The 21,662-nt window shown below is 36.0% G+C and overlaps 1 protein-coding gene across 3 annotated transcripts in view; it reads right to left on the bottom strand.

The window, feature by feature from the left end:
* PPM1L (protein phosphatase, Mg2+/Mn2+ dependent 1L) overlaps positions 1–21,662 on the bottom strand; it is a 318,938-nt gene that overhangs the window by 106,979 nt on the left and 190,297 nt on the right. For all 3 annotated transcript variants that reach the window (XM_019024654.4, XM_019024655.4, XM_055381933.2), the window contains one exon: positions 1,387–1,561. In XM_019024654.4, the coding sequence (XP_018880199.1) occupies positions 1,387–1,561 (175 nt within the window). The remainder of the gene's footprint in view (positions 1–1,386; positions 1,562–21,662) is intronic.

Below are 21,662 nucleotides of genomic sequence, written 5' to 3'. Positions count from 1 at the left end.
CATAGCTTGATTAGTAATTAGGAAGTTGGCGTCCCAGTTTTACAAGTAAGTAACTGCATTATTTCAGGCAAGTCTATGAGTTTGTTTTCTCACCATAAAATGGTCACAGGGGCAAGAAGTGGGTGGACTATATGAGTTCTATGATCTATAAGATGCTATGAATATTTAAATATTATTGTGGTTGGGACTGATCAAAACCTAACTTTATTCCATTAAGGATGAGAGAAGAGATGAATAAGAATTCCAATGAGAAGAATATTGAAAGTAACAAAAATGCTAGGCAGAAGAAAGCCAATGTGTCTGGAAAACAAAAAAAAAAAGCAAAGAAGAATAAGAGAAAGCAGAGATGTCCTGGGCAAAACTGGAAATACAGATCCTGCTTGAGAGGGAGGTGAAGGGGCTAGAGGGTGGAATATACATGGGGGCAGTTTAGTAACTAGAAATATTGTTTAAGTGGTTAGGTGAATGTAGTATAATGTTTTGTTTTGTTTATTTGCTCTTCTGTTTGCTATTTGAACTTGAAATCAAATGGTAAGAAAGTATCGAGCATGCATAGATTCTGATGAAGAAAATAAGATGCATGCTAACAAATACTTGTAAAAATAGAAACAGAAGTTCTTGGCATTAATATAAGAATTAATACCATTAACATTTGACCATTAGAAACCTTTTTTCCTGTACTTTTTCTCCAATTTTTTTGAGAGGGGGAGGTGGAGAGGTATAGCAATTTTAATCAGGGTATTTCTGTTGCTTAAGTTTAATTTTGTTAAAGATTTTCATAATTCCAAGTAATACTACACTAATTTCATTAAAATTGGGTCTTAGCTGACAGACCATATAATAGATTAAAATAATGTTATAAGGAGTTCTGTCCATGACTTCATTAATAAGCTCCCTTGGATGGGAAGAACCTATGGCAGGCAGTGAGATGAAGTCTCTGATGTGGTAGTGTCTGAGTTGCTAAGGAAAAGAAAGCAATGATTAGCTTAACAGTTTGAGAAAAAAAAAAATACCTCTTTAGAAAAGAAAATATCTAATATTAACACAAATATTTGAATCGAATAACATTTCTTGGATTCTCAGATGTAAAAGTTTTCAGTTGCTATCCAAAGTTGAAATAACACTTTAGGAGTACCCGGTTAATAAAAGGCCAAAAAAATCCCAATAAAAAACAGCAAAATTTTAAAGGCATTTGATATTTAAGATCCATTTTTAGGAATCTTCTGACCATCTTGAGACTAAAACTGCAGAGAAGAAATTTACTATTAGTCCATGTTACATAACTTTGAATCTAGTTTGCCCTTAACCTTTTACCAAGTTTAACCAAGGTTTATAATGAAATTTTTTTGCAAGGAGAAAAAAAATGTGTTTTAAAAACAAACATACCTGCTTCATCATAGGATACAGTCAATTTTTCTAGCATTTCTCGGTCAATTGACAAAATCTGCTGTTCAAGGATGGTCTGGTAAGACAATACACTATTTTCTTTGTCTTTCTCGTAGTCCTGAAGATGCTGTTTAAGGGCCTCTGGGAGTCGAGATTTTACATATTCAGCTGCAGTCTGCAGATAAAACAGTCAGAGAGAGAACTCCATTAGAAATTCTCCTCTTAGACTTTTTACTTACCCTCAGGTGCTATAGAGAAAGCTCAAAGCACTGTGAAACCAACCCTCCAGACAAGCATGTCCTTGTCATTGTCATTTTTAGTAGACACTGGACCCAGTAAGGTGATCTTCAAATAGAATCACAGACCTCTAAGAGTTTTCTACTAGAGGTTAAAGGTATAAAAGATGATAGACTTGGTTAGATATTCGCAGATTCAGTGCTCAGAGTTTCAACTATTATAGTGAACTGAAGGCCCCTGACAGTGATTTTGCTGGATACAAATTTGACTTGCCCTTGTCTACAATGCAGAAGACAGTCACTCATCTCAGCAATGACCCCATCCATGCTATGGCATCCACATCCCTACTTTGTTTTATTAGTCTCTACTCATTAATGTTTACATAAGAACTCTTGTAAAGTGAATTTTATAAAGAAGAGCCCTCTGCTAGGGCTGAAAATGAAATAATGGGATAAACAGAAAATGAGGAGATTTAAGACAATGTCCCTTAACCTGGGGCAAAACAAACAAACAAACAAACAAAAAAAAAACCAAACCTCTTCACCACTTAAATGCCTTAAGCTTACATATATATAATTCTTACTTTGACAAGTTTGTTGTTGTTGTTGCTGTTTGTTTTTTGCTTTTACACTATCTGTACAACACACTCCCAAATAGTTACATTCCAATTAGTAACAACTAATTACATGCAGTGATTTTCAATCAGGTAAGCATGTTCCACTTGGGGGTAGGAAGGAAGATATGCATATTTTGAAAAGATTTTCCCAAAGATTCTGATATGTTCTTCTGGTAGGCTGCAGTGGTAGCATACTCTTTTCTCTCCAAGTTGAGAATCCCAGTGCTAGTTAAGCACAATTTTATGAGCATAATTAAGTGACAGAGAGGCATGCATAAATCAGGGGAATTCTGAAATTTATAAAACTTCTCTCTTGGGAATGTCAAAAGTTTAGCATCTCCTTGCAGTGCAAGGAGTGTCTCACATAGTGTCTAAGGTTAATAAATCAATCAATGAAGTCCACCATATATTGTTCAAAATTATATTCATAACCAGTATAAAACTTCACACACACATACACACACACACACAAAACTGCTAAAAAACAAACAAACAAACAAACAAAAAGATGGTATCTGGGGCAATCTTTGCTTAGAATAAGGCAGACTCATCTACATAGAAAAAGAAAAAACCCGTAGTGTTCTGTTGCACAGTAGGGTGACTATGGTTATCAGTAAGGTGTCATATATTACAAAATAGCTAGAATAAAGGTTTTTGAATGTTCCCAACATAACTAAATTATAAATGAATGAGGTAAGGGATATGCTAACTACCTTGATTTGAACGCTATATAAGATATACATGTATTGAAACATCAAACTGTACCTCATAAATATGTAAAGTTACAATGTATCAATTTTTAAAATTCTGTACAGCTATTAATTGTACAACTTAAGTATGCATTAAACATACATACTGATATATACATATGATACATGCTAATCAACAGAGGTTCAGTTTTTTTCATTTATAGAGTAGTATCCTCTATAGCCTTTGGAAAAAATGAGATAAGACTATATGTACTGACCAGGAAGAATACCATAATATATTGTTGAGGTTAAAAATCAAAGTCACAGAATATCAGGTACAGTATATCCTACAACATATATATACATATATATGAGCATAATTAAGTGACACATATATATAGTGTATTTAGTATTATCATATAGGCATAGGAGAAGGTATGAAAGAATATACTCCAACTGTGGAAGACACTTTATTTTTTTATTTTTATTTTTTTGAGACAGAGTTTCACTCTTGTTGCCCAGGCTGGAGTGCAATGGCATGATCTCGGCTCACTGCAACCTCCACCTCCTGGGTTCAAGCAATTCTCCTGCCTCAGCCTCCTGAGTAGCTAGGACTACAAGTGCCTGCCACCATGCCTGGCTAATTTTTTTTGTATTATTAGTAGAGACGGGGTTTTACCATGTTGGCCAGGCTGGTCTTGAACTCCTGACCTCAGGTGATGCACCCGCCTCAGCCTCCCAAAATGCTGGGATTACAGGCGTGAGCAACCACGCACAGACAATACTTTCTACATTCCACATTTTTGTATTGTTTCCATGTTCTTACTATTGTAATTTTTTAAAATTGTCTTTAAAGTGTATTTGGTTTTTAAAAATTTTATTTCAGTAGTTTTTGGGGAACAGGTGGTTTTTGGTTACATAAATAAGTTCTTTAGTGGTGATTTCTGTGATTTTGGTGCACCCATCACTGGAGCAGTGTACACTGTACCCAATATTTAGTCTTTTATCCCTCATCCCCTTCCCACCCTCCCCCTTATGTCCCCAAAGTCCATTATATCATTCTTATGCCTTTGCATCCTCATAGCTTAGCTCTCGCTTATAAGTGAGAATTTATGATATTTAGTTTTCCATTTCTGAGTTACTTCACATAGAACAACGGTCTCCAACGCCATCTAAATTGCTGCAAATGCCATTATTTCATTCTGTTTTATGGCTGAGTAGCATACCATGGTTTATATACAACACATTTTCTTTATCCACTTGTTGGTTGGTGGGCATTTAGGTTGGTTCCACATTTTTGCAATTGTGAATTGTGCTGCTATACACATGCACGTGCACGTGTCTTTTTCATGTAATAACTTCTTTTCCTTTGGGTAGATACCCTAAAATGGATTTCTTTATAACCTTCATGATTTTCTCTTTAAATGATAACAAAATTTAGGATGAAAAGAAACTTGCCAGAACAATGACAACTGACTTCCCAGGAAAAGTCCACTGGGAAGTGGTGGTGAAAAGTTATATTTTAGCCCCTAGAGTAGCCAAAGGTAACACAACACGTTTTAGTTCCAGATTTATATTTATATTTCCTAACTCTGTTGCTGACAAAATTACAACTTTAACATCACCAAACATTGTTCAATTTCTCTGCCAGCCAGCTAGTGCAGAACAAATGAAATTATTCCATAAAATGTAAATGGACTCAGCACATTTGTGCAACATATATAATTGTAAAATTTAATAACATTTTTTCCCTGACACTGGAAAATGAAGAGACACACTACACAATAACTGTTTTTAAACTCACACTACCTTGTTACTCAGTGTAATATCTGTCATTAATTTTTTTCCTTGAAATGCCTATGAGGTACAGGAAATAGTTCCATAATTCACATTTTACAAATATTGATGTACTCTATATTATTGAAAGCACACCATGGGATTCCTGGCTAGCCATATGCAGAAGATTGAAACTGGACCCCTTCCTTACACAATATACAAAAATTAACTCAAGATGGATTAAAGACTTTCATGTAAAACTCAAAACTATAAAAACCCTGGAAGATAACCTAGGCAACACCATTCAGGACATAGGCATGGCCAAAGATTTCATGCTCAAGACACCAAAAGCAATTGCAAAAAAAGCAAAAATTGACAAATGGGATCTAATTAATCTAAAGAGCTTCTGCACAGCAAAAGAAACCATCATCAGAGTAAACAGACAACCTACAGAACTGGAGAACATTTTTGAAAATTCTGCACCTGACAAAGGTCTAATATTCAACATCTATAAGGAATTTAAACAAATTTACAAGAAAAAGACAACCCCATAAAAAAGTGGGCAAAGGACACGAACAGATACTTTTCAAAAGAACACATACATGCAGCCAACAATCATGAAAAAAAGCTCAACATCACTGATCATTAGAGAAATGCAAATTAAAACACAACAGAGGCCGGCCGCGGTGGCCCACGCCTGTAATCCCAGCACTTTAGGAGGCTGAGGCGGGCGGATCACAAGGTCAGGAGATCAAGACCATCCTGGCTAACGTGGTGAAACCCCGTCTCTACTAAAAATACAAAAAATTAGCCAGGCCTGGTGGCGGGCACCTGTAGTCCCAGCTACTTGGGAGGCTGAGGCAGGAGAATGGGTGAACCTGGGAGGCGGAGCTTGCAGTGAGCCGCGATCACGCCACTGCACTCCAGCCTGGGCGACAGAGCGACACTCCGTCTCAAAAAAAAAAAAAAGTCAAATAATAACAGATGCTAGCAAGGTTGTGGAGGAAAAGGAAGACTTTTACACTGCTGGTGGGAGTGTAAATTAGTTCAGCCATTGTGGAAGACAGTGTGGTGATTCCTCAAAGACCTAAAGACAGAAATACCATTTGACTCAGCAATCCCATTACTGGGTATATACCCAAAGGAATAGAAATCATTTTATTATAAAGACACATGCTCGCATATGCTCATTGCAGCACAATTCACAATAGCAAAGACACAGAATCAACCTAAATGCCCATCAGTGATAAACTAGATTAAGAAAATATAGTACACATACACCATGGAATACTATGCAGCTATAAAAAATGAGATCATGTCCCTTGCAGGCTTATGGATGCAGCTGGAGGCCATTATCCTTAGCAAAGTAACACAGAAAACCAAATACTCTGGTCTCTTATTGGTTTTAGTCAATCCTTCATATCTTTCAAAGTTTGGCTCAAATGCCATGTATATACTGTTAGTATTGCCTAACCTAACTTGAACATCTAAGAGCATCCAACAGCTTTCCAATTATTTTGTATTTGTACAGGTATAGGTACTTTAGCTCCTCCAACTGGTGGAAATAAGGACTGTATCTTACACACTGTTGTGTTCCCCCACATCTGGTTCAATGCTTTATACCATAGAAGCTCAATAATTTGACACTGCAAAAATCAAGTACTTTCAGATAGCTTGGGAAAAAATGTTTTGACAGTTCCTAATTCTTTCTTGCATACAGATCTTCCTTTCACAATTTCAGATAGAGAATAAAAGTCTGGTTTTCTACTGGCAAATGGAACTATTCTTCGTCTTTAATTTTCTTTCATGCCATTATTTCAGAAAAGTAAACAGCTCAAACCCAATCATAATTCACACGCCAAAATGGCAAATTATGTGTTTCACACTTAAAGCTGTATGAGGCTTTAGTTAATGCTTTCCTCTCCATAATCATTTGATCTTCTCCATTCTTGCCTTTATTTCTGCATTTGGCAATGGGGTTGACTGATTCTTCTAGGGACCCTTTGAGGAATCACGTGTAATGTACATCAGAGCTGTACACCTGAATTAAAGGTTGCCTTGCAGGATGTTAATTACACCTTGACTTTCAGCTCTATGTTTAGCCAGACATATCCTAAATGGCTGAAGAGAAATCTTAGGGAAGAAAGTGCAAAAAAGTTCACAGGTTCCCTCCAGTTAGACCTGAAAAGATGGTGACTTCGGCAACAGCTAGAGTAAAAAGATGAGCTAAAAACTTACAAGGTAGGGCATAAAAGGTGCTGAATGTGCCTTTTTACAGAATGTACATATATTTATATTACCCATTCTAGCGTTAGTCTGGAAGACATTAAAGGGTTACAGTGAACTCCATAAAAAGAATTCAGTGGGTAAGAAGGATAAATGAAAAGAAGCAGAATGATTAAGAACCTAAATTCTGGAAATGTAGGTAGAATGCTGATGCTGGTCATTAGGCTAAAATACTATTTACTATTATATGGTATATTGTTTAAGAACTAATGCATATTAAAGAATTCAGGTGGGGTGGTGCAAAAGTACATTTCAAGAGCTGCTAAATGTTTCACAATTCATCTTAAAAAGAAAACTTGGCCCGGCGTGGTGGCTCACGCCTGTAATCCCAGCACTTTGGGAGGCTGAGGCGGGCGGATCACGAGGTCAGGAGATGGAGACCATCCTGGCTAACACGGCGAAACCCCGTCTCTATTAAAAATACAAAAAAAAAATTAACCGGATGTGGTGGCGGGCGCCTGTAGTCTCAGCTACTCGGGAGGCTGAGGCAGGAGAATGGCGTGAATCCGGGAGGCGGAGCTTGCAGTGAGCCGAAATTGCGCCACTGCACTCCAACTTGGGCGACAGAGCGAGACTGTCTCAAAAAAAAAAAAAAAAAGAAAACTTGTTAGCCGGCCAATTCTAATTTATTGACTGTCTGCTGAGTAATACATATTAGGCTTGAACTGTTGGGAAAACAAGCCTTTACCATAAAGGAAACTGCAATTTTAATATGCAAACAAAACACACATGAAATACTAGAAAAACACATTTTACAAAGTAATGCAAAAATACGCATGAATCCCGATATAAATTAATATATTTCTTTAATGCATGAGTTATGTTAGGTGCTAAACAGCCTTTAGGGAGAGAAATTAAGATAGGAGGGAACACAGAAAAATAATCAGGAAATAATTCTGGTAGAATTTAAAGACCAATTTTAAAAAATAATTTAAAAAAGAAGGCCGGGCGCCATGGCTCACACCTCTAATCACAGCACTTTGGGAGGCCGAGGCAGGCAGTAATCACGAGGTCAAGAGATCGAGACTATCCTGGCCAACATGGTGAAACCCTGTCTCTACTAAAAATACAAAAATTAGCTGGGCATGGTGGTGCGTGCCTGTAGTCCCAGCTACTCGGGAGGCTAAAGCAGGAGAATCGCTTGAACCCGGAAGGCAGAGGTTGCAGTGAGCAGAGATCGCACCATTGCACTCCAGCCTGATGACAGAGTGATACTCTGTCAAAAAAAAGAAGAAAGAGAGAAAGAAAGGAAGAGAGAGAGAGGAAGGGAGGGAGGGAAAGGAAAGGATAGGAAAGGAAAGGAAAGGAAAGGAAGGAAGGAAGGAAGGAAGGAAGGAAGGAAGGAAGGAAGGAAGGAAGGAAGGAAGGAAAAACAAAAACCTAGGAAATATTCTTCTAGACATTGGCCTAGACAAAGAATTGATTATGAAGACCCTAATGGCAAAAGCAACAATATAGACAAATGGGACTTAATTAAACTGCAGAGTTTCCACACAACAAAAGAAACTATCAACAGAATAAGCAATTAAAAATTGTGTTATAAAAGAGTACTAAATTATGTAGGAAAATATTCATAATAAAAAGCAGATTAAGTCCGGACACAGTGGCTCACCCCCGTAATCCTAGCATTTTGGGAGGCTGAGGTGGGTGGATCATTTGAGCTGAGGAGATCAAGACCAGCCTGGGCAACATGGCAAGACCCTGTCTCTACTAAAAATACAAAAAAACAGCCAGGCGTGGTGGCACGCACCTGTGGTCCCAGCTACTCAGGAGGCTGAGGTGGGTGGACTGCTTGAGCCCCGGGAGGTGGAGGTTGCAGTGAGCTGAGATGCCGCCATTGCACTCCAGCCTGAGCGACAGAGTGAGACATTTTCAAAAACAAGGAGATTACAAAGTAGTTTGTATACCTCATGTGTGAGGAAAAAATAAAAGGGTGAATTAAATTAATGTATATCATTAGTTATATCAGAGTAATAAAAATTGGGGTGATTTTTATTTTTTCTCTCTAAAGTTTTCCAAATTCTATAAAATAAAACAATATTTCTATGTGCCAGCACTGTGCTGAATGCTTTAAATGTGTTAGCATATGTAATCCTTACAACAACCCTAACAGATTTTTACAGATGAAGAAACAGACTCAGAGAGGTTAAGAAACTTATCCTCGGTTATACAGTGAGTATTGGAGCAGGAAACACAAATTGCTTTTAAATTAGAAAAAAAAATTAATTTTTTACAAAGATGGCAATGCCTACTGTGGTCACTTCTTTACAAGGTAAAGCAGCCCCAGGCTGGGATAAAACCCAGAATAGAACAAAAGAACACATGACCAAAGCTTCCCAACAGATGGGAAAGAAAAACATGCCTTCAATGCTGTGTAATTGGAAGCTAAAGCTGAGGGCAAAGCTGTTAAAAGCAATGGGAAAACTGAATAAAGTTACACAACATATTAAATTTACTCTTGAAAATTTAACAGTAAGCCTGAAAACTATTCATCTCTCCATATTTTAGGGAATATCCACCACCATCACGATGACCCCTCCAAAATCTCTGTGAGGAAAAGGTATTAAACTTATTTGCAAGTTTCCAGGGAGCCAAAAAAGCTTCTCTTCAAGAAGAGATAATAAGTGATGTAATTAAATTCTAATAGAACCGCCATTAGAAAAAGATCACAAGTAAACTAGACCTATGTTTCAAATCACTTTTAGTATATTTCTCTGGGAAAAAAAAGTGTCAAGGTCAATTTCCTTTACTCATTTTGTTACGTTACTCATTTTGACCTTTACTGGACTTAAAATAAAAACAGGCTTCTGATGTCCTTAACTATGAAAATATGCCTCATCACATAATAATTTTTACTTAATAATTCATATGTCATGGTTGTGTGAGTTTTTCATTTTTGTTCCTTCACTTTTTAACAAATAATCTATTTTATTACCAATTCTAAGACTTAGTGAATAGTAAGCAATTTTATGAAGTTTTAGGTAACGATAATCAAAAAGAAAGTGCCTCTATACTCAATAAATTCTTATTTAGAAGATATTTTTTAAACCAACAAATGGATTTATCATTACCTTTGTAATGAAGTATGTTGTAAATGTTGGTCCTGATATAGAGACCCAATTTCCAAGTAACTGAAAAACCAAGAGTTGAGATTTTAAGATTTCAAAACCTCAGACATGCATCTTAAGAAGAAAAGGAATTTTTGCCTTATGGATGGTCTACAGAGTGCTTTGCCAAGATAAAAAGTTTAAGAATTTTAATACCCCTCAAATTTCACAATTTTATAAATTACCTTTCCCCCTCCATTTTATTTAACACACACGAACACACACAATTATAATCTGAAAAGAGAGAGAAACCCTCAAGCTCCATTAAACTGAATGGGACAAATAATTGATGGCAGTGCCTTTCAATTTATGTTTACACCACATATATGCCTAAAAAACACACAGGGCTTCTGCTTCAGTTATGTGTGTTGACTGTGAATGGACACAGCCTTCTAAAGCTGGAAAAAAAAGGGACAAAAGCAAAAGGGCTGATCTTTGCACTCATGTTGTCAACAGTAAATTTAACACTGATATATTTTAAAACACTGATAAATCATAAAATAAGATGCTAGATCTGGCTTTAAGGACATCTGATCAGTGGCCCTCTCCTGTGAGGAGACTTTGGCACTGAGGAAGACATACAAGGGAAGTAAGATGAGAATCAATTCTGCAAATACTCAGTAGAAAAAGGGCTGAATTTAGGGAAATGGTCACTGAGGGATGATCACAAGGTATTCACAAGATACAGGAGAGATTATCATGGGAATCCTTCAAAATTCACACCAGAGCAAGAAAGAAGAGAGAAGGGAGTAATATTTTATTGCAGGCAAGGTTTCCCTGCCCTTGAAAAGAAGGGGATGTGTGTTTGCTGATCTGGCAGCAGCCAGCACACAGACCACACGTTAATTTACTTAGTTTCACCTTGGAATCCATCTTTCTTACGGTAACATATCATTAACTTTTGACAGCTGCTCTTTGGCTCCAGGCACTTTAAAATAAAGTCAGAGTGAGTGCCCTTGCCCACCAGGAAGAGAACATAAGGCAAGGGAGTTATTCTTCTCTCATGCCTGCCAAGAGTGTCATTTCTTGCCATTTTTAGTCTTTGGCACTTCTAACCTGGAGAGGTTATTCAAATAAGAAAAGTGTCTTTGAGATGACCGTCTTGCACTCCTGAATTCATAATTCTGCCTCAAGAAGGCAAATTTGATTCCTTCAAGAGAGATGGCATCAGGAAAAAGTCCCAGGCTTAAACCAGAAGCATAAAAATGAAATCTTACACCTATTACAGAGATTTAAGATTGCTCTGGAGAGCCAAAGCTGCAGACGTGCAAATGCTAGTCATGTGGTAAAGCAACTACCGTAGAGGGCATAACACTCAGTGTGTGAAAGACTTGAAGTCATCTAACCGGCTGAATATGAAGACTAAAGTTCCCATTTAAGCATTAAAGTGATGGACTACTAAGTTACAGATTATCCCAGACAATTCCTTTGGAATTCCTAATGTGACAAACCTCAAATAACTTTATCAGTCATCTAATTCATATTCAATCTGACACTATATTCATGTGGTAGCACCAAGCATGCCAGAGTGTGAAAATATCACTCAAATCCCACTTTCTATATGATGGCTTCCCTAATTGCAGATGAATGTTTTTGTACATAAAAAATAACTTACCTCTCTTTTCTAGATCTTACCCTATAATTGCAATAAAATATAATTTTGCCAAATTATCAAACATTGTTCAGCTATGTGGCCAATTTTCCTTATCTTATTATTTCAATCAAAACCTACCCTCAAACTCTAAAGGATTAAAAAATGTATCTGCTTTACAGTCTAACAAAAAGTTGACCTTACTTCCCTACTGCCACAGTGATGATGAATTCTTTGCCCCTCAGTATTACACATATTCCAGGGATAGGTTAAGGGATTCAGGGGGAATAGTTTGTACTAGTTTCATGATGTTTTTGTTTTAAAGCACAAATACACATCTATGTTCCCCTGAGGGATGGCAACATAAAAACAGCCTAATGTCGGACTTTCTCATCAATCTGTTGAGAAAACAAGCGGCACTCAGCCAAAGCAATCTGGCTAAATTTTGTGATGGGTGAGTTCTTGTCTTTTCTGCAGTTACAGAAAGAAGATGTTTCACATTCTATGCACTTGAGATCCATAGAAGAAAAATGAAAAGTAATATTTGTTTACAGAGAGAACTATGTTTCATAATTCAGAGAAAATTATGATTACTGATAAAATTCCCTTCCCTTTCTGAATCTTGGGCTATAGAGCTTGGAGAAATATTAACTTCCATTAGTGCTATCCAAGTGTAGTCCAGAAAGTTCCATGTGGAATGCTAACTGAAAATGCCCTTGGGAATTCAGGAAGCCAATGGAACCGGTAGAAGTGAACTCTAAAACACTCATGAGTTATTAATAAAAAAGAACTCTGAAGCTATGACAGTAGAGCAGCTGCTTCGGAGGTAGCCAAAACATGGTCAGATAAAAATGTTCTTTGGCCGGCAACCACTATTTATATAGGAGTAGCACCAGAGAACTCCTACTGGGCCTCATTTGGCTTCTGCCCTGCAGCTACCTACGAGGCTCTTTAGAGTGGACCTCCAGGAGGCAGGTGTGGCCAAGGTGGCAGGGAAGCTCCAGACGAATGCCAGTTGGGCTTCTGTCTCCCATCTGACATGACTTTAAGAAGTGCCTTCAAAACCTGTATTAGATTAAGGCTCCTTGTATGTGTAGTTGGGGTATGGAGAAGGCCTGGTCTTTCTGTCCTGAGAGCTGGTAACTGCCTTATTTAGCGTGATGTGAGTAACCCCAAAAGGATCCCCACCCCCAAATCATTTTCCCTTTTTTGACGCCTGAAATTCTATCATTATAACTTCAATCTTCGGTTAATGCCAGCTCTTCACCTACCAAAAGGTAAATATTTTAAGGAGGAGTAGTATGCTAAGTAAATATTCAGTCTTAGTGTGAGCAAGTTGATCAGATTTTTACCTACAAGGAGGTGGATTGACAAGCAATAAGGCACCCAAGGAGACTCCTGGGAATGGAGTGTAAAGTATGAAAGTGAAGATAAAGAAAGACAAATGTTCTCTACTCTGAAATTTAACTTTGTGTGGAGGAAAACACAAAGATCTGTGCTCCTTGAAGGTCTAAATTACTCTTCTCTCTCTGGCTCCCACTTCGAGACCTGCCATCAAAGCTTATTTGAGGCTAACCTAACGAAGCAAACTTAATTTGTTGTATCTCACATATGGGTAAATAAAGAACAAATTCAGTAGCATCTACTGCATACATATAGTTTTAAAACTTCTGTACAAATAGGAATCATCACCTTGGTTGCAAAAGTAGTCTCTCAGAATTAAAGCGATTGCTTTCCCACTTGTCACCACAATGTCCTATGTTCAGATCTCCATTACAGCTCTCAACCACTTCAAAGTGTCTCTATCTAGTCACCTGTTTGCCTTCCCACTAGTTTATGAGCAACTAGCAGGTAGGACAGAAGCTTTTTCATCTATGTGGGTCTCCCTGACACTTAGTCCAATGTAGGCACGATGGCAGAAAAGGATGGGGAATGGGTGCTTTAAAACCAGGCTTAATGTCCTATGAGTGACAACTCTACATGACCACAAAGAAAGATAAAAGGGACCGTGCCCACAATGTTTCTTCCTATCACTCTGACATTTGACTCTCTTCTGCCATAAATCATATAAATGTCAGACTATTTTATACTTGCCGAGCATCACACCTTATTTTATACCACAGGAACCCACTTGCAAGGACTGCTGGTTTGGACAGAGCCACAGCCTGTTGTATCTCATGATAAAAATGTGTTTTCAAATACTTTTATATTATTTTCAACCCGACTAAAAAATCTCTGAGAGCAACAAATCCTTTTCCCAGAAATACACACACAGTATCTAATGTCTTATTTTAGGAATCCAGGTATAAAGCTCATAAACAGGGTCATGGTGAAGCCTTATTAGCTCCATACAGGGGAAGGGCACTAGGACAGGGCTTCAGTTTTTTCTACAAAATTCGGTCACTGGGCTTCATCAGTGTTTCTTCATGGCTGGTATTCCAACCAACTGCTTCTAAGTCACCTAGGGTGGAAAGAGGGGATTGCCTTCTTTAAAAACTCAGATTCATGGGGCCTGCTCCATATTTAGTAAATCAACTTTTTTTAGGGTAGGACTCTAGAATCTACTTTTTAAATGTTTGCTGTATTTTAACAGGCTCACTAACAGGTGAAAAACACCAGATTCTACCCCCTAGAGATTCTGATTTTCTAACGTCTAGGCATGTGTATTTTTACAAAGCTTTGTAACAAATTCTGATGTACATCTAGGGTTGTACAAGACCCTCCACAAGAACAGTCCCCCAAGACAGAGTTTGGCAAGTAAACATTTTTAATTCCTGGGAAAACCTTGACTATATGCAATGACGTTCCTACATGGCCTTTCAACCCTCAGTGCCACGGCTTTTTTTAGTCATACAAAATTGCTAGTCTGCTCAGCCTCAAGAAGGCTGAGCCCTTTCCTGAAGCAAACTAACTGACCTTGTGTACTTCTAATGCAAGGGAGCACCTGGAATCCTTTCCCAACAGCTTGTCGGCAATCAGGCAAATCTCAGCAAGCTGCGTGAAACAGGCCACAAAATGACCTGTGGCAAAGCACTGTGAAAACACAATGATTTCCTCTTGACCATCCCAGGCATGGTAAGAACACTGACCTGACCCCTCCTGCCGAGGACTGCAAGTGGGACTTTGAATCCTGGAAAGCTGCAGCAAAATATAGCAGAAGGGAAAGGAACTCAGCATCACCGGCAGCGTTGCATAACTATGCAAACAAGGTTTGAAAGGGTATCTTATTTTAGCAAGAGGAAAATGAGATACCTAATTGTGTGGAAAAGCTATAGTTTCAGCAGTGACTGCACCTGCTTGTGTAAATAGAAAATGACATATTTTAAAATTTGGATGGGCATACAGTTCATGAACCTTACAGAGAAAAATATATCTTTTTCCCAAGTCTGACTTCAACTCCATAAGAAAATAGCTGGACGGGCAGTCACACAGTCATAAGCTAGAAGTATATCCTTTTAATTAATATTTATTGGATGTCGACTATGTGCTGGACACTGTGCTAGGTGCTAGAGATAAATGGTTATTTATATTAACATTATTGCTTCTATAAAGTAATAGATTAGTCCAATGTGATGTAAGGAGTTCAGTGGTGTGATTAGAATTTTGGGTGGTTAGGTGTTGAGCTTGAACGCTTTCTTAATTGATGGCTGCTTTTGGGCCAATTACGGAAATAATATTTTTTACTCTCTACATAAAGGTTGTTTCCTAGTGTCTAAACAGCTGTCCCTCTTTAGACTAACACTTAAATTTACAGGGGAATTAAGTGGTTCTGCAGGTAAATTTAAAGTTGAACTAAGATTCTATCTTGGACAACCAGCTATCACCAGGCTTGGAGGGCTTGTCACCACTACCCATGAATCTTCCCACTATTTTGCTACATAGACGGGTGTGCTCTTTTAGCTGTTCTTGGGGAGTGGGCAGAAGTAGACATGTCCCTGCTCTCATGGTGCTTATGGTCTAGTGAGGAGATAAAAATGAACAAGATTCTTTGATGAGATAAAACAAAGAACCTAAATAGCCTGGTTGGGGGTGAAGGAGGAATGGGGAGAACAGGGTTTCCTGAGAGAGTGATGTAAAGCCAAGATCTAAAAAATGATGAGGAGGTTCACAGACAAAGGGATAAGGAGCAAGAAGAAGCTAACACAGACAGGAAAAACAGTATATTTTATTGATATGAATTTTCAAAAATGTGGATAAATTAGAGCCATGGGTGAATAGAAGTTGTAATTTTACAGAAGAAAAGGCTTCAAAATTGCTCTGAGGTGCTAGATACCGGCCATTGGGACTGTTGAGGAATATTAAGGAAGGGAGAAATATCACTACATTTGCCCAGCTAAAACCAATACTAACTTTCTATTTGTTGTGGGAAAAATTAGTTTCTGAATTTCTTTTCATTAAAATGGGTTTATGATGAAGAGTCTGAGTTAAGAACAAGGTTAGGCCTAATGAGCTCCTGACTTGCCAGTTAACACTTTGTGTATTTTTCACTCTTTCTCTTTCTTACTCATGCTGCTGCTTTTCTTTAGTGTTGGCAACTCTCCTTTCACATTTCTCTCAAGTGTAGAATGTACACCATTTTGATTCTTTGCTATAGCATGTAGAATTGTAACATATCTGGGTGTTTTATACCAGTCGTTTTTTAAGTTGGAAAAGATATTATTTTATGAAGGGAACTGTGGGCTAAAATAGCATCAATTGATAAGCATCAACTAACTTCAAATCATTCATCTCAAGTTGTAAAATTCTTGCCCCAAAACTCAGTGGAATAAAATTAAAATGAACTTTTAAGAATTGCATGGAAATTGCCCAGTATGACAAGAAAGTGGCACTTTCAAAGGCAAAGGAAAGAAGCCCAATGGTCTCCCCACTCCAAATCCCACCTTGTTATTTTCCTGTGTGGATACGTGGTCCTATTCCACACAGAAAGTTACCCACAAACAGAGGAGTAGGAAAAAAAATACTCAAATGTATAGAGTGGCCTAGTATTTCCCACAGGGAGGACTCAATTCCACAAGATGAAATCTGGGTAATCAAGAGAGAGTTTTTACATCTTCAGGGGTTTTTCCACCTATCTGCAAGGAGGGCTGGAGAAATCAGAAGTAATGTGATTTACCCTTCTAGGTGGGTTGGCGGAGCTCTCTGAAGGCATACATTTAACAGCTACCATGTATGCAGTATTTACTATGTACCAGGTACTGTGCTTGGTATTTTATATTAATTACTTCATTTAATTCTCACCAACCCTGCAAGGTAGGTATGATTATCAATGTTTTGCAGATGTGTCCTTGCAAACCCCCAGTAAGCCTTTGCTCTTTGGTAAAGTCTATGGTTTCATAAATATTTTATGTAGGCAAGTTTTAGGAACTCTGGGCTAAGAAAAGTAAGATGGTAAAATTGAGATGAAGCTAGGGATAAAGTTAGATGCAAAATATGTGCTTTACTATTCCTTTTACAGTTGACCCTTAAACAACATGGGGTTACTTACATACATACAGTTGACTCTTAACCCCAACACAGTCAAAAACCCACAAATAACTTTTGATTCCCCCAAAATGTAACTACTAATAACCTATTGTTGAACGACAGCCTTACCAATAACATAAATAGTTGATTAATACATACTTTGTATGGTATATGTATTATCTATTGTATTCTTACAACAAAGTAAGCCAGAGAAAAGAAAATGTTATTAAGAAAATCATAAGGAAAACATATTTACTATTTATTAAGTGTAAGTGGATCATCGTAAAGGTCTCATCCTCGTTATCTTCACGTTGAGTAGGCTGAGGAGGAGGAGAAAAAGGAGGAGTTGGTCTTGCTGTCTTAGGATTGACAGAGGCAGAAGAAAATCTGTGTGTAAGTGGACCTGTGCAGTTCAAACCCAGGTTGTTCAAGGGTCAACTATATTTGTTACAGATGATTAAAAAGTAACTCTGAGTTTCTTGGCACCCAATGCAAAGAAATAAAGGCAACTATCTGCACAAGTCATAGTGTCCTCAAAATAAATTATAGGAAAGATCAAAACAATGCCTATGGCAGCCATTAACTAATGAATTATTTACCACTGAACCTAGATTGACCCTGAGATTCCTTCTCAATACAGTATTCCAAGGCAGCCACCAATCAATCAAAGTTAGCACATGAGATGAGACCTCTTTATGAGCCTTGGTCTAAATTCAGGGTGGCAAACTGAAGCCCAAACATCCGTCTTTATAAAGTTTTGCTGGAACATAGCTGTGCCCATTTGTTTATATATTGCCTATGGCTGCTTTTGCACTATAATGGTAGAGTTGAGCAGCTGAGACAGGGACTGGATGGTAGGCAAAGCCTAAGATAGTTACCACATGGCTCTTTACAGAAAACATGTGCCAAACACTGTTACAGATGGATGGCCAAACTAAAACAAAATCAGTGGAGATAGATAGATAGATAGATAGATAGATAGATAGATAGATAACATATATGTTATATATAGTTATATATAATATATGTTATATATAGTTATATATATGTTATGTATAGTTATATATAATATATGTTATGTATAGTTATATATAATATATGTTATGTATAGTTATATATAATATGTTATGTATAGTTATATATAATATGTTATACATAGTTATATATATGTTATACATAGTTATATATAATATATGTCATATATAGTTATATATAATATATATGTCATATATAGTTATATGTAATATATATGTCATATATAGTTATATGTAATATATATGTCATATATAGTTATATGTAATATATATGTCATATATAGTTATATGTAATATATATGTCATATATAGTTATATGTAATATATATGTCATATATAGTTATATGTAATATATATGTCATATATAGTTATATGTAATATATATGTCATATATAGTTATATGTAATATATATGTCATATATAGTTATATGTAATATATGTTATATATAATATATAATATATATGTTATATGTAGTTATATATAATATATATGTTATATGTAGTTATATATAATATATATATGTAGTTATATGTAGTTATATATAATATATATATGTAGTTATATATAGTTATGTATAATATACGTTATATATAGTTATATATAATATACGTTATATATAGTTATATATAATATACGTTATATATAGTTATATATAATATACGTTATATATAGTTATATATAATATACGTTATATATAGTTATATATAATATACGTTATATATAGTTATATATAATATACGTTATATATAGTTATATATAATATACGTTATATATAGTTATATATAATATACGTTATATATAGTTATATATAATATACGTTATATATAGTTATATATAATATACGTTATATATAGTTATATATAATATACGTTATATATAGTTATATATAATATACGTTATATATAGTTATATATAATATATATATCTCCACTATATATATTATATATGTAACATCAGTTATATATTATATATGTTATATATTATATATGTTATATATAACATCAGTTATATATAATATATAACATATATATTATATATAAAATTAATTTTTTAGCTTGCATTTATTATGTGCCTTCATGTATGGGGCACTGTGTTAAATTTGAGGTGTACAAAAATAAGCTGCACATCATCGTCCTCACCTTGAAATAGCTCTGATTTAAAAATTCTAACACTCCAGATATTTTTCTTAGGCGTTTTATTTCTTTCTGCTTGACCATATAACCTAAAAAGTTAGAGAGTCTTAGAAATTGTAGTCTGTTAGCAGTCCTCAGAGAAAATGGATGGGTAAAAATACACCCAGACATTATAAAGGGCAGCTGCTTTATTTAATGTAAGATTAAAAATAAAAATGTTATTAAGCATTATAAAAACAATGAGCAATTGGCAATACCTCATAAAAAACTAACTTAAGCAACTTTAGATTCTCAAAACTGTCATTTGTCAGGAACCACATAATCATGAGAAAATTAACAAGGCCCCAAAGAGACATGTAAAATTTGAATTAAGATTCACAGTAGGTTGGCAGGGACATAATAAATCCATAATTATGGTGATCCACAGCTGCTCCAACCTTAGAAAATAATGAACTGCTTAGTGAAGGCTGGTGTCTCTCAAACAGCAAGAAAAAAAAATCTGCTGTGGAACAGTGTCCTATCTTTATGTCCTATACCCAAATAGTCCATAAACAAGGATGATCCACCTGAAGATTTATGGTTGCAACAAGCAAGTTCCAGATGTCATAAAGCATTATGGAAAGAGATTAGAAAAATTATAAACTTTGCCATCTACAATATACCCAATTATTAATTTCCTTATATTCCCCAAGGTAGTACCTGTGATTCTTCTTCAAAACACATTGTGTTGATACAAGTGCCCTATAATAAAGAAGTCACTAAATAAGTCAACATGACTTATGAGACACACACAACAAACCAAGCTTTCTTTTCTAACACAAATCTATGTCCACATTCAGGCAATTAAATAGTGAAGATTAATAGAACTTCAGAAGACAGGTGGCTGGCCATTTTTGCACTGAATTTCTACTATCGATTAAATGAAATGCCAATTCTGTTTGAAATCTTTCCTTCAAGAGCAGTACAAAACAAAATTTTACATATAACACATTTTAATACAATATTTTAATGGTATCCTTCCTAAGAACTAGGTAAATTCTCAGAATCCTTTCCAGTTCTTCAATTAAAAAGAAAATTAAGTTTGGATTTCTATGTGTGTATCTTGTATAATCTTTCAAATACAACTTCTGTAAATGATAGCTAAATTCCACAATACCTCATTTAATGAGTGCCATCAGGGAATGAAGAGTTCCACATAAGTGAATGTCCCATTTAACTCAACTTTAATACTCCAACTGATGAAAAATTATTTTAACCTCTTTTGATGAAAATGCTTCAAAATTAAAAAACATACTTCTCAAAGCTTTTCAAAAAGAATGCACAGAAGAAAATCCAGCATTTTCTTGATGATTTAGGGCTACCTTGGGAACACAAAGGGAGGGTTGTGGCATGCATGTCTCCTGCATATGAGTTTGGTTTCCACAGCACATTACCCTGATCGCTGTGAGAAGCTGTTGGTTCTCCTCCATTGGCAGATAATCCTGTTTCTAAGAGGCTGCTTTATGCACAATTATCTAGCCTTAAGACTTGGAAAATGTTTAACCTTCTTACTAGAGAAAGGTACATGAGTTTTGTGATTGTTTTTTACTCCTCAGTTCCTTTTTGTTTACTTCCTGCTTCATTACAATGTTCCAGGTAGCTTAAAAAAAAAAAAGTCTATCCTTCAGATAGGTAGAGTGTAAGCAGTACAGAAATGTGAATATTGAATAAATATCTACTTTTTATGAAAAATCATAAAGAATTTCCCTTTAGATTTATATACTCGAAGAAAATCCATCAAAATGGCAAGACTAAAACTGGTAGCTTTATATCTATGATGTTTATATGCACATGGAGGGGTCCATGCACATAAGGAATTCTTATGAAAATCTAAATGAAGTTTGTATGATTTGTCTTATGAAAAGTTACATGGTTTACATTCTTACCTAACTATTCTTTGGACCAAGACTCATACTGTCTTTCATTTCTGGTTCTTTAGCACTTTTTACAATGTCAGGCATTAGGTAGATGCTCAATAAATGCTTGGAGAATGAATGAATAAAAAACTCAGTGTCATGGAAAAATTTAAAAATTCAGTATCTCAAACTTTAAATAATCAGTTTACCTTAAATCACATAAATTGCCACACTGACAAGTAAACAATATTTAATAACACGTATCTTTTTTGAAAATATTTTCAAACATTATTCATGAATGAACAACTTCCTAAAATTAAGGCTGGGTGTGATGGCTCACATCTGTAATTTCAGCACTTTGGGAGGCCAAGGTGGGAGGATTGCTTGAGTCAGGGAGTTTGAAACCAGCGTAGGCAATATAGCAAGACCCCCATCTCTACAAAATAAA

The sequence above is a fragment of the Gorilla gorilla genome, chromosome 2, assembly GCF_029281585.2.
Source record: "Gorilla gorilla gorilla isolate KB3781 chromosome 2, NHGRI_mGorGor1-v2.1_pri, whole genome shotgun sequence".
NCBI classification, from domain to species: domain Eukaryota; kingdom Metazoa; phylum Chordata; class Mammalia; order Primates; family Hominidae; genus Gorilla; species Gorilla gorilla.
Note: the sequence above shows the minus strand (reverse complement) of the source record. Positions and strands in the feature narration are given on the sequence as shown.